The sequence below is a fragment of the Myotis daubentonii genome, chromosome 3 (genome assembly GCF_963259705.1).
Source record: "Myotis daubentonii chromosome 3, mMyoDau2.1, whole genome shotgun sequence".
NCBI classification, from domain to species: domain Eukaryota; kingdom Metazoa; phylum Chordata; class Mammalia; order Chiroptera; family Vespertilionidae; genus Myotis; species Myotis daubentonii.
Genome location: NC_081842.1, coordinates 181,850,269 through 181,873,525, shown reverse-complemented (window position 1 = coordinate 181,873,525; position 23,257 = coordinate 181,850,269). Strand labels below are relative to the sequence as shown.

At 52.7% G+C, this 23,257-nt stretch overlaps 1 protein-coding gene across 5 annotated transcripts; it reads left to right on the top strand.

Moving 5' to 3' along the window:
* The first annotated feature begins 1,967 nt into the window (after positions 1-1,967).
* Positions 1,968-23,095, top strand: CIMAP2 (ciliary microtubule associated protein 2). 5 transcript variants are annotated; one of them, XM_059689435.1, is made up of 10 exons: positions 1,968-2,132; positions 4,218-4,279; positions 4,733-4,801; positions 5,058-5,186; positions 10,730-10,867; positions 11,012-11,155; positions 13,969-14,130; positions 15,137-15,262; positions 17,167-17,300; positions 22,016-23,092. In XM_059689435.1, the coding sequence occupies exons 2-10, from the start codon at positions 4,271-4,273 to the stop codon at positions 22,086-22,088; spliced, it is 984 nt and encodes a 327-aa protein (XP_059545418.1). In that variant the 5' UTR covers positions 1,968-2,132; positions 4,218-4,270; the 3' UTR covers positions 22,089-23,092. The 5 variants fall into 5 exon arrangements, with proteins under 5 accessions (XP_059545418.1, XP_059545419.1, XP_059545420.1 ...); XM_059689436.1 differs by lacking the exon at positions 1,968-2,132 and adding an exon at positions 3,441-3,486; XM_059689437.1 differs by lacking the exon at positions 1,968-2,132 and adding an exon at positions 3,972-3,994.
* Positions 23,096-23,257: the final 162 nt, after the last annotated feature.

Below are 23,257 nucleotides of genomic sequence, written 5' to 3'. Positions count from 1 at the left end.
CCACCCATTTCTAGAACATTTTCATCTTCTCAAACTGTAACTCTGTGCCCATTAAACAATAATTCCCACCCCCCCCCCCTTCTCTAGTCCCTGGTAACCACCACTCTACCACTGTCTCTTATGAGTGGAATCTATATATACTAGTATATAAAAGCCTAATATGCAAAGTGTCCCCTTGGGAGTTCAACCGACCAGGATAGTGGTCGGCAAACTCATTAGTCAACAGAGCCAAATATCAATAGAACAATGATTGAAATTTCTTTTGAGAGCCAAATTTTTTAAACTTAAACTATATAGGTAGGTACATTGTTATTAACTTAATTAGGGTACTCCTAAGGCTTAGGAAGAGCCACACTCAAGGGGCCAGAAGCCGCATGTGGCTCATGAGCCGCAGTTTGCCAACCAGGAACCAGGAGTTTGATTGCTCGCTGTGATGTGTGCTGACCACCAGGGTGCAGTGCAGAACAAAGGAAGGCCCTGGCCAGCAGCCAGGGAAGGGAGGCCCCAGCCGGCAGCCAGCAGCTGCTAGGGACCCTACCTGTGCACGAATTTTGTGCACTGGGCCTCTAGTAATATAACATTTGCCCTTTTGTGTCTGGCTTATTTCACTTAGAATAATGTCATTGTTCTTCTATCTTGTAGAATACTTCAGAATGTCCTTCTTTTTAAGGCTGAATATTTCATTGTATGTACATGACCCAGTTTGTTTATCCATTCACCCCAAGAGAGTGGCTTCTTTCTCTTGACTATTGGGAACAATGCATGTACAAATCTCTATTTAAGACCTGCTTTCAATCCTTTTGGGTATATACCCAGAAGTGGAATTTCTTGGACATATAGTAGTAATTGTAAGTTTAATTGTTTGAAGAACTGCTATACTATTTTCCATGGAGCTGCACCATTTTACATTCCCACCAACAACGCACAAATGTTCTTATTTTTCTACATCCTCACCAATACTTGTTACTTTTCCTGTTTTTGTCTGTTTGCTTTTCATCCTGGCCTTTGATCTGACTCTGAGAAGACGAGCAGGAGTTGAATGGGGAGGTGTATTTCAGCAGCAGGAAAGGCGTGTGACGGGCCAGAGGCTTGCAGTGCAGGTATGCCTAGGGACAGAGCAGCCTCCTATGGTTGACGCTTACAGAGCATGGGGAGGCGATGGCCAGGGATGAGGACTGAAGGCAGTGCCAGAGCCCCATCACAGAAGCCTGAATCTTGGCCGAGAAGCTTGACTTGACTCCGTTGACATAACAGATGGTTCCAGAATCTGGATGAGTTAGAAACTCTTGCAGCAAGGGAACTCTCAAACCTAGTTGTGAGTTCCATATCCACTGTGTGATCCTACACCTCACTAGGTGTGACCAGGGCAAATTACTCTCCCTGTCTGAGCCTTAGTGTCCTCTGCTGTGTAATGAGGGTAGGAGGGGGGTTGCAGCAGCGCCTACAATAGAGAAAGAGTGAGTTGCTGTGGTGGGGAGGCTGTGGGCTAACTGTAGTCCTTGTTGTACAGCTGACTCACCCTGGCCTGCTCTGGTGTGTCTGGCAGCCAGGACTCCCATCACAGTGGACCTTGGCTTATAGCCTGTGGTCACTCCTCCATGAGTCCTACAGCCAAGAGGCTCAGGCAGGGACAGAAGCAGCCCAGGCAGGTCTGGGACACCCTGAGAGTACTCCCCTTGCACAGGGACTCCCCTTGCACAGGACTTGGTAGTGTACACCGCCACTCCTCACTGACACCCCAAAACAGCTCCTCCAGGAGGCTGCAGTCATATGCCTGCAGGAAACGGAGCCTTGGCCAGGGTAACTTGCCCAAGGCCACCAGCTGGGAAGCAGCATGGCCAGGATTCAAACCCGAGTCTCCTTGAGGACTTATGCACTCTTGGGAAGCTGGGTTAGATTCATTTATTTGTTCATTTGTCGCTCAGCAAAGATTTACTGAGCATTTACTATGTTCCAGGTACGCCCAGGAGTGAATGAGACACAGTCTCTGCCCTGGACCTTCTGAAGGTCCCTTTCCGAGGGCAGTATTGACCTCTTACCGAGCTTCTGCTGCACGCCAGGAGCATACCTAAATTAGCCCACGTACCCTCGCAGCAGTCTGGAGGGACAGAGACTATTCGCTTTATTTACAGGTAAGAAAGCTGAGAATCAGAGAAGGAAGTGGCTTGCCCAGGTAGCACAGTTGGGAAGGGGCAGCGTCTGTGTTTCGGCTCCTCAGTGCAGGGTGGACACTGCCAGCCATGGCCTGGTGCCCGCCTGACCTGCTGCTTGAGTGGCACGGCTGTGCTGGGCATCCAACTTTCCTATTGAAATGCTATGTTGGGATGTCAGAAGGGCATTGGGTGGGGCCAGAAAGGAGACCACTGCCCCAGTAGTCCAGTTCCAGGAGGAGCTAGATGCAGGGAAAGTCCTATTTCTGACTTAAGTCCTGTCACCATAAATGACTCCTTAATGTAGGAGGGGGTATCGTTCTCTGCTGTGCCAGATAAAGGAGGAAGAGGAAAGAGAACTGACCCGTTGGGAGCATATACTCTCAACTCCTTTCTTTACCTAGTAGGTCATACACGTACTTCAATGAGGAGTTTGGAATTCTCCTCCTCCAGGAAGCCTTCCCTGATCTACCCACCCACTGGCTGGGTCAGAGGCCTTCCTCTCTCAGGGGCCTGGCCACACTTTGTGGTCATTCTTTCCCCTGCTAGCCTCTCAGGGCTGGGACCTCATGCGAGTCCCATGTGCCCTGCACAGCCTCTGCAGAGTGCGTGTGTGTGGGGGGGGGGTGCGAGGAGGGGGGGGGGGATGCCTGAAGGACGATGGGTCCTGACGCCATCCTTCCTCCCTCTCTGCAGCCTTACTCACGCCCTCCCCGCTGGCTCTCCTTCTCTCCCCAGAGGGCAGAAGGAACCAGGTGCCCTCTTTGCCCCAGTCGAGCCGTCCGTGGGTTCCAGGATTCCCATGGGCAGAAGGGGAACACTCAGAGGCATTCCCTGATCTGTGCTCTACCTGACCCGTGGCTGAGCCCGGGGACAAAGAAAGAAATCAGAAACGGTTCCTCAACAAGTAACTCTAAAACCCGCCCACGGCATTCATATGAGCCACCCGGAGGGGCCGTTACACCTGCGGGGCCCACGGAAGGCTCTCTGGCACGGCAGCGCGTGGAAATGTGCACAGCGCAATGAGCACGTCGGGGGACAGCGCGGGCAGGCCTGTGGGGCGCCACGTGGGCACAGACGCGCCAGGATTCTCTGGCGAATCACAAATCTCAGGCCCGGTTGCTGTGGCAGCAGCGGAGGCCAGCGGACCAGCGACCAGCGGAGGCCAGCGGACCAGCGACCAGCGGACCAGCGACTGGCGACTGGCGGACCAGCGACCAGCGCGGAGGAGTCCGGGGGAGGAGGGAGGCCCAGCCTCCCAGGACCTCGCCGCTGGGGCCGAGGCTGTGAAGTGGTTCAGCGAGGCGCTTGCCTTTCTCGGGGTGAAGAGCCACAGGTGGTGCTGGGCTGGAAGTTGGAAGGAGGCAGGGCCACCAATGCAGGGCTGCGAGCCTGGGGGAGGAGCGGTAGAAGGAGGGCTGGCTGTGCGGGTGGGAGGCTGGGCTCCCCCCCCCCCCCCCCGCCCCGTACCTTCTGCACTTCCCTGTCCACAGTCTGTTGATCACTGTGATTATTTAAAACCACTTCAAAAGCGCCTACAAGGTGCCAGGCTCAGAGGCCACGTAGCTTGGCCCGTACATAGCAGGTCGCTCAGCCTAAACGTGGTGGGTGGGGTTTCAGTCCAGGGGTCATACATGATATTGAGGTACACATACCGCCTACTCAATATGTTGTCGCATCTGGGGATACAGCCCGTGAACAAAACAGCAAAACCTTGTACTCAGGGTTGGCATTTTTGTGGGGCGGGGTGGTTGGAGTGGATAGTAAACAAAAAAAGAACAATATATAAGATGTTGGGTAGTGATAAGGGTTATGGAGAAAAAGAAAGCTGGGAGGAGGAGGAGGTGAGTGCTGGAGGGTGGGGTGGGGGTTGCACAGAGAAAATGACTTTTGCGTCAAGGCTCCCAGTGTCGGGAAGGGGACCAGGAAGGACGAAGGCCCTGAGGTGGGAGCAGCGCTGTCACCCTTCACGGGCTAGCTCCAAAGTCACCTTCCCTACCCCTAACCTGCTGGTGCAGGGCTGGGGGCCAGGCGCGGGGCTCTCCCACGACCCCTGTCCTTCCCCAGGTTTGATGTCTCTGCTGTTTATCCTGAGCAGAAGCTGAGAGAAGCTTCGTTCCATGAGCTACGTGAGTCTGCCCAGCTTTGCTGACCCTCCCACGCGGGCTGGCCTCTGCCCTCCGAGTCCCCTACTGTGGTGGCTGAGCTGAGCCATCTAGGGATATGTTTTATACCTCTCCACGCCCTTAGTCCTCACACAGAGCTTGGCTAGAGCCAGGGCAGGACTGTTGTGGAAACAGCATGGGTTGGGGCCACAGAGACCTGGGTCCCAGCCCCACCTCTTGCACTGGCTGGCTGTAGGCTCTTGCATGAGTTAATGCTCCTCCCTGAAGTGGGGAGGCCAATGACAGAGGAATTCATGTTGGTACCTTGAGTACCACGCCCCTCAGTGCCAGGCTAGGTGCTGGGGGTGGGGCAGAGAGGGGCAGGTCACGCCCGGGTCAGGGTGCAACTTCGTGAGGACTTGCTGTGGGTGGACTGGGTGTGTTGGCTGTCCTAGCTCTGACTGTGCTCTGACTCAGTCCCACTTAGGACCTGGGACCTATGGCTGCAAGGAGACCTGCTTCAGCAAGAAAAAGGTCAAGAAGGAGGTGGGTTCAGGCTGGGCCAAGGCTCAGAAAGCCATCCGGCTGCCCCAGCTGCCCCACTTCTAGTCCCAGACCATCATGAGAGAGAAGCGGCCGCAGGCAAGGTCCCTGGGCCGCGCGGCTCCCCAGTCCGGTGGAGGCCTCAGTGTCCTCCCAGGCCCAGGAGGGCTCGTCCTTTAAGGACATCATCATCTCCCTGGGCTCCTTCCGTGTGGACATCCCCAAGTTCAAGGTGTTCACCTTCGCTCTTTTCTTGAAGGGGCAGAAGGACAAGCTCGGGCCCGGCTCCTACAACTTCAAAGACTTCTTAGAACAGCTGCGGCAGAAACCGTGCAGCAACCGGGGGCTGCTCAGCTCCGGGGAGCTTCGCTTTCAAGGACTCATCGGGGTAGGTGTGCTCCTAGAAGGACGGGGCGCCCTCCCACCCTCTGCTCTCTTCAGAGCATGGTGCCCGGTGGTGCTGGAAGCGCCCCTCTTGTCCCACTTCCCCCCAGGCGTGGCCCGCCTCACCTTTGGGTCCCCACAGCCCTCGGTTTTCCAGGGCCACAGCCTCAAGCCCACTGGCTGGTGTGTAGCCCTGTGTCTGTCCCCGAACTAGATCGGAAGTTCCCTGCTGCCCGGGATGGGTCTGGTTCATCTCCGAGCCCCCAGCACAGCGCCCGGCACACATTAGGTGCTCAACAAACTCATTCATCTATATGCCCAGCCAATGACGATGGGGCACCCACTCAATGCCATGTACTGTTGGTCCTGGGGATCCAGCAGTGATGAAGACAAGGTTCCTGCTGCCCTGGAGCTGGCGTCCTAGAGCTAGAAACAGCAGCATAAAGAAGCCGGTCATACGCCATCAGGCTTATAGGAAACCTGAGACAGGGGAGGGATAGAGAGTGATAGGAGTGTAATTTATAGAGTGGTCGGGGATGGGTAATTTATAGTGGTCGGGGATGGGCTCTGGGAGGAGGTGAGCAATGGAGATTCACGGTATCTGCGAGAGAGCATTCTGGGCCAGCAGGGCCAGTGCAGGCTAAGGCCCTGAGTTGGACCAGCAGGCAGGAGGCCAGCGTGGCCGGAGAGAGTGGGCAAGGACAGAGGAGGAGAGAGAGCAGAGGACTGGGGCTGGCCAGGAGCACCTGGCAGCAGTGGGGGTTTCTGGTTTGATTCCAAGGGCTGTGTGAGGACAGTGGAGGGTTGTGTTGGGAAAGGCCTGGCTAATATTTTCAGAGGTACACCCTGCTGGTGAGGGTGAAGGTTGGAGGCTGCAGTGGTCCAGATGGGAGGTGATGGCCATTGGGGTGGGGGGCGGGTAAGTAGAAGGGCCACAGTAGTATCACTATGGGCCGGGATGAACGTCCCATGTGGTTATGGGGGGCACACTGAATGGGGTTCAAGCTCAGTAAGGTCATGAGAGAGAAGGCAGGAGTCACACCATACTGAGCGAGCACTCGGTTTGCTGAGTGCCTCGCCTCCCTTGGCCCTCGTGCGCTCTGTGCTGGACACTCTTGGCTTCTCCCAGCTCCTCACATGCACCACACTCTTTCAATGAGGGCTTTGCTCCCGCTCTTCCTGTTGCCAGAAATGCCCTTCTTCCTTTAGCCCTTCACCTAAGAAACTCCTACTCATCCCTCAGCTCTCAGCTCCAAGGTCTGACCTGAGCACCCCTTAGGTGACATCTCCCTTTCCTAAGCATCCCTATTGTGATTGTGTGTTTAGTCTCCCCCTCTCCCCACTGGACTCAGCCCCTGAGGGTGGACCACATCTACCTAGCTGCTGCAGATTCCCAGGTCCTAGCGGTTCCTGGCACATAGTAGGCACACAAGGAGTATCTGTGGACTCTGTGCATGCCTGCCTCCTAAGTACCAGGTGCTCCAAAACATTCTCATTTTTTACATTCACCCCTAATGAGGCCCTGCAGGCTCAGAGAGGGCAAGCAACTTGCCTCCGGCTGCACAGCCGCAAGCCAGGAATGTCCAACCCTACACCCAGGCCCTTTCCCCCACACCTCATCACTGGGAGGCCTTCTCTGAGGCCTGGAAATTACTCCTTGCCTTGCTCAGGGGACACGTACCTGCATCTTCAGGTTCAGATGCTGTAACTGCAACGTACAGAGGGGTTGCCTGCAGGCATTTAAAAATGAGTCACTAGCTTCAAACCTAAAGTAGTAATAGCTGACACTTAACACAGCACTTACCCAGGCCTGGCACTGTTCTAAGCACTTCAGTGTAGTAATTAATTTAACCTTCACAACAACCCTATGAAGTAGTCACTCTCATCATCTCTACTTTCTAGGTGAGAAAACGAGTTCAGAGGGTTTCAGTAACCGCCCAAGGCCACAGAGCTACTGACAGAAGCAGGATTTGAATTCAGGTGTCCATGCATAGCCGCTGCACTGTGCCCATAGGCATGGCTCACTTGGATTTTGTCCCTTGAGTCACTGTGGAGGACAGGGTCTAATGTCAGGGCCCAGCCCAGCTGATGGCAGTGGAGTTGGGGAACACGTCTGACACTGTGTGTTTCCTTCCTGTGTTCCCAAGCCCAAGCTCCAGAGCAGCGGTTCTCAACCTGTGGGTCGCGACCCCTTTGGCGGTCGAAATACCCTTTCACAGGGGTCACCTAAGACCATCCTGCATATCAGATATTTACATGACGATTCATAACAGTAGCAACATTACAGTTATGAAGTAGCAACGCAAATAATTTTATGGTTGGGTCACAACATGAGGAACTGTATTTAAAGGGCCAGAAGGCTGAGAACCACTGCTCTAGGGCATCTGTGAGTGTTGGCCAAACAGAGTGACAATGCCCCGGTGTGTCCCTCCCTCCCAGCAGTCTCCTCCCCTCTGGTCCCGTATCTGCTCCCGCAGTCACCTTGGCCAGGCCCTGCAGGATTTCTCCGAGTTGCTCTCCTAGGCTCCGCCTTGGACAATAAGTTCAAGGAGGTGTCACTGCCCTGGTGGGTGAAGGCAGCGGGGAGCTCACATCCAAGGCCTGCTTTCCTCGGTCATCGCCTTGTGTGAGCCTTGGGCTGGGAACCTGATGGCCTCCCCTTGTCTTTGGTCCCCACTCTTGTCTCCCCACCACTGCAGGTCTATAAACACCACCTGCCAAAGCTGAGGGGCCTGCTTTGGGGTCCCATGACTCCACCTCCCCCCTAGAGGATGGGGCTGTTGAACTCTGCAAAGGCCATGTCTTCCCCTCTGGTTTCTGAGCCCCGTCCCCCACTGGCACTGGGTGCTGCCACCACCCTTCCCTCTGCATTCTCCCCACTCTTGGCTTTGGGCACATTGGGCTCCACCAGCCTCCCTCTGTGGCTCCTCTTCCCCAGCCCTCCCCACTTTGGAGTATCTCTTCCCCTCAGCCAGGCTCCATGCAGATGGCTCCAGAGCCCCACCCCAGGCTCCCTCAGGCACCTCAAACTCTGCACCCACCTACCATCCCCATCACATGTCAACTTCCCCCCCAGGCCTGCTCTTCCAGGGAACGGTTCCACCCAGCTGCCAGAGCTGGGACCCAGACCCCCATCCTCTGTAGTCATGGGGTCTGTGCTCTCGCCTCCTGTCCTCCTCCTCCCATCCTTACTGCCTCTGCCCTGGCCCAGACCACTGCCCTACCCCACCCCGGGGCAGCCTCTGATGGATTCCCTGGTCTCCCACATTGCCAGCACCTTCCTACGCACCCTCACACCTCAGAATCAGGTCTTAATGAGCCTCAGGCCCCACTGAGGATTGGTTGCCTCCTGCACGTGCCCTGACCAGGGCCAGGGATGGAGCCTGCAACTGAGGTGCATGTCCTAGACCAGACTGGAGCCTGGGATGCTTCAGTCCCGGGCCTGTGCTCTATCCACTGAGCCAAACCGGCCGGGGCTAAAAAAAGTCTTACACGTGCCAATTCCTCATTCCCACCCACCCCCTCTAGACCTGAAAGCCTGAGGAAGGGTGGGCGCTGCCATGGAGTGCTGCACTGGGCTGCAGAGGCCTCGGTGGCCTCATCCTTTTACAACTGTTGGTCGCCTTTAAGGTCCTGGTGCGATGTGGCGCTCACTGCCCGCCCGCCCAGTGCCTACATGGTGCCTGACAAACAGTAGAGCAGTGGTGCTCAACTTTCTGGCCCTTTAAATACAGCTCCTCATGTTGTGACCCAACCATAAAATTATTTTCATTGCTACTTCCTAACTGTCATGTTGCTACTGTTATGAATCATCATGTAAATATCTGATATGCAGGATGGTCTTAGGCGACCCCTGTGAAAGGGTCGTTGGACCGCCAAAGGGGTCGCGACCCACAGGTTGAGAACCGCTGCAGTAGAGCCTCAGAAAGGTCATGGATTTGGGGGTTGGAACCCTTGCACCGCCTCTTTCTGGGGGCGGGACCTGGGACACAGGCTTGCCTCTCTGAGACGCGGGTTCCCCATCTGTGATTGCGGACGGCACTGATTTGATCTAGGGGTTGCCTCCAGGACCACGATGTCAGGCTTGTGCAACACCTACCACATGGTGCAGGACCCAGGTTCCTACCTTGGGGCTTTCCTCCTGAACACACCGGGAACCAGGCCCTGGAAGCGGGCAGCGTTCAGTCATGTTCCTCCGAGGGCAAACAGCTCAGATGCCTGCAGAGGCCTGCCTCTCCCAGCAGAGCTCCTGTCCTCTCCTCCCGCCAGGTTGCCTGGTTCTGGCCACTTCCCCAGGGCTTAGGGACTAGAGGTGGGAAGGGCTGAGCCATCATGGAGCAGTGCTGACCCCTGGTGGCTAAAAGATGCAGAACAGCAACGAACATCCCTTTGAGTCTCTGGTCAAGGACCTCCACCCATCCACCCACCCCATGACACTGCTGGGTGGATCTTCTCATTCCATCTACAAAGAACATATTTATTTTAAAATATACATATATTTTTATTGATTTTAGTGAGAAAGGAAGGGAGAGGGGGAGAGAGAAACAGCGATGAGAGGGAAACATCAACATCGATTAGCTGCCTCCTGCACACCTGCTGGGGATGGAGCCCGCAACCCAGGCACAGGCCCTGACAGGGAGTCAAACCCATGGCCTCTTGGTGCATGGGTCAACACAACCACTGAGCCGCACTGGCCGGCCGAAAGACTATTTCTGACCTTGGCAGTCAAGGTCCCAAATGGTCATTCCAGCCTTCCAGCCGTAAGTCTCAGCCTCTCTTACCTCCTCTCACCCCCTCCACGACAGCCACCTCACCCTGACTTACCATGCGTCAGTGCTCAGTATGTGCTGGGCACCATGCCAGATGCTTTATGGACATTTAAACATTTTATCCTCATTACCCTGGAAGAAAGTATTACTATTCCCACGTTACAAAGGGAGCTCAGCACGATTAAGTGGTCTGCCCAACGTCACTCAGCTAGGAAGCAGCAGAGGCAAGATTTGAACCCAGGACTCCAGATCCATCCAGGTCACGGTACGGTATGAAACTCGTGCATGCAAATGCAGGGCTGTGACGTGGATGTAATAGATGGAATTTCTGAGACCACCTAAGCAAGCGACTGTCTGGGCTGACGGGGGAAGGAAGGCTTCCTTTCTGAGAGAGGACAGTGGAGTTGGCTCTGCAGGATTAGAATAATTTTCCGAGGCAGAGAAGGCAGGAAGGGCATTCCGGGTGGCAGTCACAGCACAAGTCAGCACGGGTAAGGAGGGTGGCAGAATGGCATGTGTTTGGGGACCAGCAAAGACCCACGTAGGCTGAAGTGGGGCTGTCAGAAAGGAGCAGCAGAAGATAAGCTGAGAGGCAGCAGGGCCCTGGCGAAGAGTCTGAATGTGGAACCGAAGGTCTGACCGGCGGTGGAGGCTCCTAGGTCAACAGTGCTGTGTGTTGGGGGGCGGTTGGTCCCTGAAAACCTGCTCCCCTCTTGGAGGTATCGCTTCCTCAGGTGAGTGGGACTGATGGCCTTCCTGTCTCCCCCTTTCCCCACAGAACTACTATCCAGGCCCTGGAAATTATGGAGAGAAGGGCAACCCATACACAAAGCTGGAGAAGAAGGCCTGGGACCGGTCTCACTCCGAGGGCCTCATGTGCCGGATGACCAACAAGTCGCACCCCTTGGGTCATGAGGTAGCCCCTCCCCTGGCCGAGCCTGGCCGCCTGCCTGCATAGTCCTGGGAGCAGACTTCCAGAGCAGACGGGGGCCCTGAGACCCCCGGAGGTGAGGGGCCTGCTGCGGCAGCCCTCCAACAGGGCATCTGTGCTCTGTTCCAGGGCAGCGGCCTGGCACCATGCACCTACTCCTTCAAAAGTGGCATAGAGGCATACGTGGCACGCGCCATGGGCACCCGCGGCCCCTACGACACTTTCTCCGGCGACCGAAGCAAGCCCCAACCTTACGGACATTTCTCTGTGCAGGTGTGTACCTTGCAGGGGTTGGATTTCCCCAGCAGGATAACAGGCCTCACTGCCCCCCGCCCCTCCCCGGAACACCACCGGGTGCTGGGCACCATGTCCCTCCCACATCCTGTCACTTCACCCTCCAGCAGGGCGAGATAGGGCTCGCTGTACTAGATGAGGAAACTGAGGCTGGCCACCCGTACGGTGCTGAGCTGGGATTTGAACCCCCACACGTCTGTCTGCCGTCACTGCCAGTCCTCTCGCCTCTGCACTGGCACGAGTTACAGAGGCAGTGCAGACGGCCGCAATGCCGTCTGGATGGGAGACAGGCCACAAAGCCTGCAGGGACTTCCACAGCTCAGGTCTGAGTCCTGCTGTTCTGGACACACTTATTTTCCGGGCATCACAGACCCAGCTAAGCTGGCCGGGTTAGTGGCACGCTGTTAACTGGGCAGAGAACTGGAGGCCTGGGAGGGGAAACTGAGGTATAATTTTACCTTGAGCCTGGCCAGTGTGGCTAGGGGTTGAGTGTCGACCCATGAACCAGGATCCTGGTCAGGGTTCGATTTCTGGTCAAGGTTCGATTCATGGTCAGAGTGACTTGATTCCCAGTAGGGGGCATGCAGGAGGAAGCTGATCAATGATTCTCTCTTATCATTGATGTTTCTCTCTCTCTCTTCCTCTCTGAAATCAATAAAAATACATTTATTTTTATTTTTTTTTAATTAAATCTTTATTGTTCAGATTATTACATTTGTTCCTCTTTTTTCCCCCCCCATAACTCCCCTCCTCCCAGTTCCCGCCCCACCCTCCGCCCTCACTCCCCACCCACTGTCCTCATCCATAGGTGCACGATTTTTGTCCAGTCTCTTCCCATATCTCCCACACCCCTTTCCCCCCCAAGAATAGTCAGTCCATTCCCTTTCTATGTCCCTGATTCTATTATAATCAACAGTTCATTCTGTTCATCAGATTATTTATTCACTTGATTCTTAGATTCACTTGTTGATAGATGCATATTTGTTGTTCATAATTTGTATCTTTACCTTTTTCTTCCTCTTCCTCTTCTTAAAGGATACCTTTCAGCATTTCATATAATCCTGGTTTGGTGGTGATGAACTCCTTTAGCTTTTCCTTATCTGTGAAGCTCTTTATCTGACCTTCAATTCTGAATGATAGCTTTGCTGGATAAAGTAATCTTGGTTGTAGGTTCTTGGTATTCATCACTTTGAATATTTCTTGCCACTCCCTTCTGGCCTGCAAAGTTTCTGTTGAGAAATCAGCTGACAGTCGTATGGGTATTCCCTTGTAGGTAACTGAGTTTCTTTCTCTTGCTGTTTTTAAGATTCTCTCTTTATCTTTTGCTCTTGGCATTTTAATTATGATGTGTCTTGGTGTGGTCCTCTTTGGATTCCTTTTGTTTGGGGTTCTCCACGCTTCTTGGACCTGTAAGTCCATTTCTTTCACCAGGTGGGGGAAGTTTTCTGTCATTATTTCTTCAAATAGGTTTTCAATATCTTGCTCTCTCTCATCTTCTGGCACCCCTATAATTCTGATGTTGGTACGCTTGAAGCTGTCCCAGAGGCTCCTTACACTATCCTCGCATTTTTGGATTCTTTTTTCATTTTGCTTTTCCGGTTGGATGTTTTTTGCTTCCTCGCATTTCAAATCATTTACTTGATTCTTGCGCTCCTCTGGTCTGCTGTCGGGCGTCTGTATAATATTCGTTATTTCAGTCCGTGTATGCTTAATTTCTAGTTGGTTCCCCAATATAAGATCGAGGGTCTTATTAGTTTTCGTGTAGATCTCATTAAGTTTATCGGCAGCTTCTAAACAGTTCTTGAGAGACCTTAAAAGTGTGGTTCTGAACTCTATATCTTCCATTGACAATTTTGTCCTGTTTCTTTGTCTCCGCATTTTGTTATCAAAAATACATTTTTAAAAAAGAATTTTAGCTTGAGCCTCCCTTTCCTGGACCCATCAAGTCCCTGTTGTGAGATCCATCGCACCCTGTGCTTTGCTTTCTTCATGCTCATAGCTACTGGACTTCAGTGTTTGTGTAATTATCTATTTTTTGTCTCCACTATGCATTCGCTCTGTGTGGACGTTTAGGCCAGGTCATGGTCTAGGTGCAGAGAAAACCTGCCCCTTTGGTGGTTACATTCTAATGGAAATGGAAACATAGTCATGAGTGAAAAACAAGATAGAGTGTTAGCAGGTGGTGAGTGCTGTGTAAAGGGCACTGGGTTGCTGGGAAGAGGCTGGGTGGGGAAATGTTGAATGCTTTTGGGTCATTTGGTAAATGGCCACTGAACTGAGCCACCGATGCCAGCAGTCCTGCACTGAGCGTCTGCCCCCTGGTGGTCACTGCGTGTCATAGTAACCGGTCGTTCTGCTGTTCGGTTGATTTGCACATTAGCCTTTTATTATATAGGATGAGCCTGCATTGACACATCATGGCCCAAAGTCCATAGCTGACATTAGCTTCCTAGTGGTGTACATTCTGTGCATTTGGACAGATGTATAATGATATGTACCCACCAGTACAGTATCATACAGAGTAGTTCTCTGCCCCAAAGTCCTCAGTGTTCCCCCATTAGACTCAGTAAATGTTCATGAAACAAGTGAAGGAAAGAAGGAATGGATATCTTCCAAGTGGGCCTGTGGGTGAGGGTGCTAGAGAATGTCCAACTGACCCGCCCCAGCTGGGGCTGCCTTCACCTGCCTCGGGGTGGACACTTGCTTTTCTCCGATTGCTGGGGAGAGTCCAGAAAGGGACCCTTGATTTCCCTGGCTTAGCAGCTAACCTTTCCCTCCTCTCTGTTTCTTAGAAAAAAAAGCCCAGTGAGCTGATGAATGTCAAGAGCTTCATGGAAGAACTTAACTCTGCTTGCAATAAGAAGCGTGGGGTGTTTTCGAAACTTTCCCGCAACCCAACAACCCCTTCAGAGAGGATTTACTGGAGCACCCTCAGCCAGTGTCCCCGAAAACTAGTCAGTGTCTCCTTACTCTCTTGGAAAGTACTCCTGAGGGCCAGGGTACAGTGAGGTGGCTATTTCAGGGGCTCAGGGGGAGAGCTCAGCCTCCTGTCAGACCCATCTGGTTCCCAGTCCTGGTCTTGCACTTCCCAGTCACACTGGGTGAGCCCCTCTCGCTCTCTGAGCCTTGGTTTGCACCTGGATCTAACCAGGAGCATACCAGGTGGCTATGAGCATTAAATGAGGTTAAGGACTGGAGCCCATAAGTGGAGCCTGGTCCGAGAAAGTGCCCGGCCAGCATGGATCTGCACCCTACTTCTCCTCCCCTGGAGAGAAAACACGGGTTGGGGGCGGGTGGGGGGCTGGGGAGGGGGGACACCGGGGCAGGGCAGGGTGCGAACAAGGGCTCTACCCAACCAGGACTGCATGCCTGTTCCCTCTGAGGGAGTCTTGGGCTCCCCTCTGTGGGGTGGCAGACTGTCATCTGAGTAGGTCCCCAACTTTAGCTGGGCCCCCCTCCCCAGCAGGGTCTGGGGAAGGGAAAAGGGTACCGACATTTCCCAAAGGCCTGCTCTGGGCCTGGCACCTTCCAGCATCTCCACCCATGGAGGGACTTCCATGTGCATTTCCCAAAAGGAAACTGAGCCCCAGAGATAGGCTCCCCCAGCGAGGGCAAGAGGGAGCCGGGCGGACCCAACTCATTGAGCTCCCAAGTCTGAAGGCTTCTGCTCCCAGGCTGGGTCTGTCATCTCTCTGCACCCTCCCAGGCCTGGAGGACCCTGGGAACCTGGAAAGAGGTGTCAGGCTAGAGGGTGGGGGTTGGTATGGGTGGCATGGATTTATGAGGGCACCATAGGGCCCTTCACCCCTGGGAGGTGGGCGCCTGGTGAGTTGGGAGGTGGCTGGCCTCCCACTGTCCTTGGCTCAAGGCCCAGGGCTATCGGGCGCCCGCACCTGCCTTGGCCCCAGGCTGACCACTGCTAGACCTCCCCAGCTTTCCGCCTTTATCCCTTACCCCTAGGCCACGTCTGGGCCGGGCATGTGGCTTCCTCCAGAGAAGGAATGCAAACGGGGCACCCAGCCACCGTTCCTGCTGTCCTCCAAGCGGACAAGCGGGAGGAGCACCCAGATGCTTCTGGGGAGCTGGGTGAGTGTCTGCGGGGGTGATGAGCAGCCCCAAGCCCCCTGCCCCTGGGAATGGATGCTCTGAGTGAGCCGTATCCCCCACCTTTCCTCCCCCAGGGACTAACCACTCCCACTATCATATTTCTCTAAGACATCAGTTTTCAAACTTGAGCTGCATTAGCATCCCCGTAGAGGGCTTGTTAAAACACAGATTGCTGGGCCCCACACCAGAGCACCCGATTCAGAGCCTGGGGCGGGGCCTGGAATTTCCACTTCTAACAAGTTCCCAGGACTGCACTTGGAGAACCACTGCACTAAGGGACACCACCCAGAACTGTCTCATTCTCTTCTTTTTTCAGGGGAGCGCGCCCTCCCTTCTCTCTTGTATTTGTCTTGAGGCCTCAGAGGCAACTGGTGGAATTGGCCCATTTCTCTTCCCTGGTTGAGCAAGGACTCCAGTGTCCCCCCTTTTTCCATCTTCCCCCTCTCCAAAGGTAGCCAACCCACATGTGTGAGGTAATCGTCCCCTGTCCTGACTTCCTGTAGCACAGGTTAGTTGTGCCTGGTTTTGAACAGCTGTATTTTTTTAAAAAAAATGTATTTTTATTGATTTCAGAGAGGAGGAGGAGGAGGAGGAGGAGGAGAGAGAGAGAGAGAGAGAGAGAGAAACATCAACGATGAAAATCATTGAATGTCTGCCTTCTGCATGTCCCCTATTAGGAATCGAGCCCGCAACCCGGGCATGTGTCCTGACCAGAATCAAACCATGATCTCCTGGTTCATAGGCTGATGTTCAACCACTGAGTCATGCCGGCGGGCTGAACAGCTGTATACTTTTAAGGCCTCTCCTGGTCTCCCTGGGAACACCTGCTTGTAACTCACTTGTCTTCTCATTATGCTCCCATTGCCTCATCCCCACCCCACACCTGAGCTCCACTCCCGAGGACAGCAGCATGCCAGCCATCCCACCTCTCCACCTCCTCCTTCCTTTTCTCACCGCCAGCCTGCATCTCCTACAGGGAGGGGGGTCTTCCCTCGGACACCCCAAAGAAGATGTTTAGAAAAGAGCCAAATGACCATGCTGCTACCACAGGGCGGGCAGAAGTGGGAGGGGCTGAGGGGGCCCGGGTTCCAGAGGCTGAGCTCGCCCGCACATCTGGCTGGGAGCCTGCTCCCCCAGGAAACAGGCCTTTCTCTTGTTGGCAGCAAGTTCAGCTTCACATTGGACGAGGGTTTGGTTCCCAGCATCCCCCAGCTCACCCTTGGTGCCGCTTCTCCGTGGGGGGCGGGTCCCTGTCCGGAGGTTGCTCTGCCCTCACTCACCGCCCTGGGCAGGTTGACCTCCTCTCTGTCTTGTCTGTACGGCCGACCCAGGTTTCTGGGTGGGGTGGCATCTTTATTTCCTAGGGCTGCCATAACAAAGTACCACAGACTACTAGATGGTTTAAAACAGCAGGAACTGATCCGCTCACAGATCTAGAGGCCGGAGGTCTGAAATCCAGGTGTCAGCAGGGCTGTGCTCCCTCTGAAACCTGCTGGGGGAATCCTCCCTCGGCCTCGCCTTGGTGGCCAGCAATCCTTGGGCTTCCTTGGCTTGTGGATGTATCGCCCCAATCTCTGTGTTGTATGGCTGTCTTCTCCCTACCCCCGCCCCGTCTCCTCTTCTGTACAGACACCTGTCACATTGGGTTAAGAGCCCACCCTACTCCAGGGCAACATCATCTTAACTAATTGCATCTGCAACTACAGGATTTCCACATCAGGTCGCACTCTGAGGGGTTGGGGTAAGGCTTCCACATATTTTGGGGGGACACAAGTCATCCCATCATAAAGACAATAGGGAGGAGCCTGGAGAGGGAGGAGCCTGGGATCACGTCTCCAGACCAGGCATCCACCTGCTCACAGCCTGCCTCCCTCCCTGTGCAGAACCCCGTAGGTGTGGGCTACTACCTCAACACCTGGCTGATGGAGAGCAAGGACCAGCGGCAGCGATATCGGTCCCTGTTCATGGGCGGAGCCAAGCGCTATCCCTCGAACCCGGCCCGGGACAAGTTCTTGCAGTGAGTGCCCCTGGAACTCCAGCAGAGCTCACTTTAGGGTGGGCAGGGCCCTCCCGCAACCTGTGCTCAAGGGAACACAGCTGCTGCCCCAGAGCCTGCCAAACAGCTGTGGCTGTGGAGAGAGTTCAGATCCTGGCTCTGCCGATCACTGGCTGTGTGAGGTGGGGCAAGTCGCTTAACCTCTCTGAGTCTTGTTTTCCTTAACTGTCAAATGAGCAGAGGACTGTGGAGACCCAGATGAGATGCTGTGGTAAGGAACAGAAACTCATCAACACTAACTCCTGCCCCTGCGACCCACACTGTCCAGGCTGGGCCTCGCAAGGCTGCACCCCATGGAATCTCTGTTTCCTGGTGTTCATAGTGGGGTTGGTAAAACGCATTTCAGGATGCTGTTGTGAAACCAAAAGAAAAAAAAAAAAAGCGCTTGAAAACCAGAGCAGCTGTGAAACGGCTTGCAAGTGTTAGCGGCCGGCCGGCTGCCGCATTTTATTGACCTAAGAGGCCATTGGTTACAGTATGTTCTTAGTCTCAGGAATGTGAAAATATGAAGCATGCACTTTAGTTTGTTCTGTTGTTGGGAATCCCGGGGAGGGTATGAGGGCCAGGACTGCTCAGGGAAACCCAGCTTTTAATGGTTTATTTGTATCAAGGTCGTCCTGTGGCTTCCTTGTTTTGGTGGCTTCCTTAGAAAAAGGAACGGGAGGTAACATTTTTGATAGACTGCGTTCCAGAAAAATAATTATATTCCTTACCCGCGCAACTGATTGATGCTTTGATTGGATGTAAACTTTTAGGTTGGAAATAATTTTCCCTTGGGATTTTGAAGACTTTGAGTTTCAGGTGTGGTTGTTGAGAATTCCGGGGCCATTCCGGCTTTCTGCCCTTGGCATGCAGCCTACATCTTCCCCTCTGGACCCTTTTAGGGTCTTCTCTTTGTCCCTCGTGTTCTGAAATTTCACGGCCTTGGGTCTTCGTGTGCGTCTGTTTTCATTTATTGCTTTGGGTACTTCGTGGGTTCTTTCCTTCAGAAAACGCAGGACCTTCTATTCTGGGAAAAGTTTTGTGTTTTTGTCTTTGACGATTTACCCCCTTGTCTTCTCTTTCAGATGAATGGTTTGACGCTGTAATTTTCTTGTCTTTTCCCCTTTATTTGCCTTATCTACCTTTTCTGTCCTACTTTCTGGTAAATTTTCTTTGTCCTCATCTTTCTTCCTTACTATTACCTTTTTATGTGTTGTTATCTTTTTTCATTTCTAAGAGCTCTTGTGTATGTGTGTGTTTTTTTAATCCTCACCTGAGGATATTTTTTCCATTGATTTTTAGGGAGGGAGGGAGAGAGGGTGAGAGTGAAAGAGAGAGAAACAGACAGAGAAACATTGATGTGTGAGAGAGAGGCATAGATTGGTTGCCTCCCACATGCACCCTGGCCATGTGCCCTTGATTGGGAAAGGGACCCACGGACATGTGGTAAGCTGGACTGCCACCTAACCATTGAGCAACACCAGCCAGGCCTCTTGTGTGTTCCTTTCTCCTTTAATAGCACCCTGCTCTGTGTCATGCATGCAGCATGTCTGTTCATCTCAGGATAATGAGTTTTCCGTAAGTTTCTTTTTCCTCTGCATTGTCTCTACTTCCTCCAAGTATTTTTCTTTCACTTGATTTGTAAAAATAAATAATAAAGAAGGAGCACAGAATTAACAAAAACAAATGAGGACTGCATGACTGGAGGTGTTCTCACTGGGTCCTCACAGCTCCTCCATGTTGTGCGGTTGTGCATCCCTGCCTTGGCTCCAGGGCAGCGATCACAGTCCAGTGTGCGCAGCTGTGGGTGAGAGCGCGCAGTGTGCGCAGCTGTGGGTGAAAGCGTGCAGACAGCCATGGGCTGTGGAGCTGCTGAGGAAAGGCAAGGGTGACGACAGTGCTACTTTCCCATTTGTACCTGAGTGAGTGAGGCTCAGAGGGGTGGGGTGATGGGAAAGGCCAGGGTCCTGCAGCCAAGCAGAGGTCGGGCAGGGACGAGGAGCCGGCTCTGACTCCGACCTGTGCTTCAGCCTCTCTCCTCCTGGGCCCATTTGGGGGAGGCTGTGGGTTGGCAGGACACAACATGTCTTTGAACAATTGCTGTCTTCAGTCAGGCAAGGGAGGGCATGTGTGGGAGAGTGGCGAAGTCACCTTCTGGAATGTGTAGTTACAGCTAATCTTTGTCACCCCTCACTCCCAGCCTCACCTCCTCCTTCCTGCCAAACCGGGCCTAGCTGGGCAGCTGGGATTTAACCCCTGCCTGGGAAAGGCGGCCTTCTGTTTGTTGTTCCTTAGAGCTGTGCTTATACATTTGGCTGACTGACCCTACGGAACAGGTTTTCCACCCGCTCACCTTTCTGGCTCGCCCAGTCAGGTCTTTTTATTCCATCTGGCCACCTGTGTCTGTGTGGACATGGGCTCTCTGTGCTCCAACCAGGCCTTGCTTTGTACTACCGGGCTATCCCCTTGCTCTTCAGCCTTTGGCCACGCTGTGATCTGATCTTGGAATAGCCTTCTCCTAGTTTCTGGAATACTCCTATTCATCCCCCACAACTGTGCTTAAACATGAGGCTTCCAAGATTTTTCCATTCTCAGCCTCTTGTGAGTTCCCTGGTTGGAGCACTTTCCCCATTATATTGTAACTAGAGGCCCGATGCACGAAATGCGTGCAAGGGGCTCTGCCCTCGCAGCCCCAACTTCGTCAGAAAGGTCGTCCGGACGGTCATTTGGCTGTTCAGTCTAATTAGCATATTACCTCTTTATTATATAGGATATTTGTTCATATGCGTGTGGTCCCTACTGAACAGAACTTCTCTATTGTCTGGCTCCAGCATCTAGCTGGCATGTATAGGAGGAGCTCAGTGGATATGTGTCAGAGGACGAGTCAGGGCATTCATTGATGAAATGGCCCAGCGTCTGGGTAGCTCCATGAAAGAAACACCTGGGAACTCCTATTTAATTCGGGAGAAATTCATTTTTCCTTAAAATTTTTTTACCTGACGTCTTATGAATTTTTTCAAACATACAGTAAAATTGAAATGATTTTACAATGTACCCCTATTCCTGCCACTTAGATTATATCATTAATGTTTTATTCTTCTTGCTTTATGACATATACCTATTCATCTATTAATCTACTAATCATTCATCCATTCTCATTCTTCTATCCTTCTATTACTCCTCTTATAATTTGATAAATTTCAAAGTAAATGGCAGACATCAGTATGCTTCCTCCTAAGTACTTCAAAATGCATACTGCCTTTTTAGCATTTTAAACTAAAGCCATGTTCCTTGTCCAGAAATCTGAGGTTGAAGTAATAAATATCCATTCTTTGTAATAATGATTATAATTGGAATATACTTATAATGTACAGTGATTTTCTTTCCCTTTTTAAAAATATTTTTTATTGATTTCAGAGAGGAAAGAAGAGGGAGAGAAAGAGAGAGAGATATAGAAACATCAATAGTGAGAAAAAATCATTGATTGGCTGCCTCCTGCACACTCCTACTAGGGATCGAGCCTGCAACCCGGCATGTGCCTTGACCGGGAATTGAACCATGACCTCTTGGTTCACAGGTTGACACTCAACCACTGGGCTGTATAATGACTTTGTATGTCTTTACTGACATAGTAACTTTAAAGGGTAGGTATTATGCGCAGTGTTTTTCAGTTGAGACAAATGAATTTGGAGAGAGAAAGTGTTTTCCTAAAGTCACTGCTAATCAGTGGCATTTGTGCATCTGGTCTCCAAAAATCAGTTGAGCACTTACTATCTGCCGGGCAAACCCTGCCTCCTGGGACATTGCAAAAGAGAACCAGGTAGCTGTTCGGCCCCACAGTGGCTCCCAGCTTCCTGGGGAAGGCACTCAGCCCCCTTTCTACAGTTACGGGGCAGCGTGAGAAGCAGGATGGGGGCAGATGGGACCCAGGACCTCTCTTCATTAAGAACACTTTCCCCGACTTTCTGGAGGATGAGAGCAGGAAGCTAAGGCAGAGACAGGGGAGGCTAAGGCAAAGCCAGCCTTCACCATGACCGTCTTCCTGTCCTCAGCCCACCTGCCCTCACCTGATCACTTCCTTTTACCTCCTGGGCCTGTGCCTGCTGCTACGGTGGAAGTTAGTCAGGACATGGGGACTCTTAGGAAGTTCAGCACAGAGTTCCTGCTTCCTGCAACCCCCACGACGCATTTATTACTGAACACAGAAGTCTGGTGATTACCATGGCGACAGCATGGCGCCAGGGAAAGGCAGGCCTTAGCTCCAAGGCGAGGCCATCATTTTGCCCACCCTTCCTTTCCTTCCCTTCTTCCTCCTTTCCCTCCCTCCCCTTTCCTTCTTTCTCACCTATCTTCCTTCCTTTATTTTTGGCGGGAGTAGACACTTGAGCGTGTTTCTGGGCTGATGGGTTGGGCTAAATGATCTCTCAGGTGCTAGGACCCTGTATTTGAAGTTCTGACAAAGCAACTTGGGGGCTCTGATGAGCTGAAATGGATGCAAAGTAGAGGGATCTCCTCCTCAGAAATAGGCTGCTTTGATAGAAAAGCTCCGGAGGTCAATTTTGGCCCCTCGCCCAGTGTAGGCTCTCGGTACTGGTTCATCCCCTGTGGGCACCCTCCCTGGACGGGGGGTGGGGGGGAGCACTCCCTTCCACAGGACCAGTTCCATTTTCTTTTTCCTCTCTTTCTTTTTAAAGGGAAAGGATCACACCTTTTACTAAGGGGAAGTGCCTCACCACTGTGGATTATAATTCGGATCCTACTCCTTGAAGCCACATGTGAAGGACAGCCTGCGGTGACCAGAGGGCCCAAAGGACTGAAGACAAATCTGGGGATCGGAGGGTGGAAGTGGGGATGGAGGGGTCTTGGAGAGAGGACACTTGGGGATGCCGGGGAGAGGGGAGAGATGTGGTGGTGGGGTCACTTCTGTCGGAGACAACTCCCTGGGTCACAGTATCTGCTGGGACATCTGGAGCCAGGTATCTTTTGATATGAGAGCTCAGTTATCCTGAGAATTCAAACTGGCCAGTGACATGGACATGGGAGCCAGACAGCAGGTGGACCGAAGGGGTGGCATACGGTGGGCACTTTTGGGACCCCTTCTATTCTAAAGCCGAAGTGCTCGACTCCCTGTTCATTAAATTCCAAGAGGCGGCCGAGTGTGGCGTGTGTCATAAGGCAGCTCTAGGTCCCCAGCCGGAGTACTCGGTCTCCATCCATTTTGTAAGCGAGGAAATAGTCTTCACAGGGTTCACTTGCCAAAATTTGTTAGATCACAACCTGGTGACCAAGCCAGGACCGTAGCCCAGAGCTCCTGACAACCAGGTCTGGTGCCTTAAAAAAGATACTCCCCCTCCTCCTGCCCTAGGCGGGTTGGCTCAGTGGTTGGAGCGTCAGCCGGGAATTGAGCTTGCAACTGGTGTACATGCCCTTGACCGGAATTGAACCCACAACCCTTTAGTCCATGGGCCGAGGGAGATAACCAATTGATGTGTCTCTTACACTGATGTTTCTCTCTCTCTCCCCCTCCCTTCCACACTCTCTAAAAATCAGTGGAAAATATCCTTAGGTGAGGACAAATAAAAAAAGATAAAAAAGAGAAAGAACTTATGGATACGGACAACAGTATGGTGATTGCAGGGAGGGAGAGGAAGGTGAGGTGAAAGAGGGTATGGGGGGATAAATGGTGATGGAAAAATAAAACAAAAATAAAGGAAAAAGAAAAACTTGAGAAAACTATTCTCATGCTTAGAATGATTCAGAATTAGTATATTTTTAAAGAAAGATACCCCTCCCCCATCTGGTCACCCATCCCCTCACCTGGACTCTCCCCTGCTCCCCCCTACCCCCTGCAGTTTGCTCTCCACCTGGTGGATGGGAGGTCCTATTAACACCCACACCAGTTCACACTGTGACAAGGACAGAAAGTCACCCATGAG

Coding starts and splice junctions, on each gene's coding strand:
- CIMAP2 (XM_059689435.1), top strand. Junction 11,156..13,968: donor ACGGACATTTCTCTGTGCAG/GTGTGTACCTTG, acceptor TCTGTTTCTTAG/AAAAAAAAGCCCAGTGAGCT. Junction 15,263..17,166: donor AGATGCTTCTGGGGAGCTGG/GTGAGTGTCTGC, acceptor CTCCCTGTGCAG/AACCCCGTAGGTGTGGGCTA.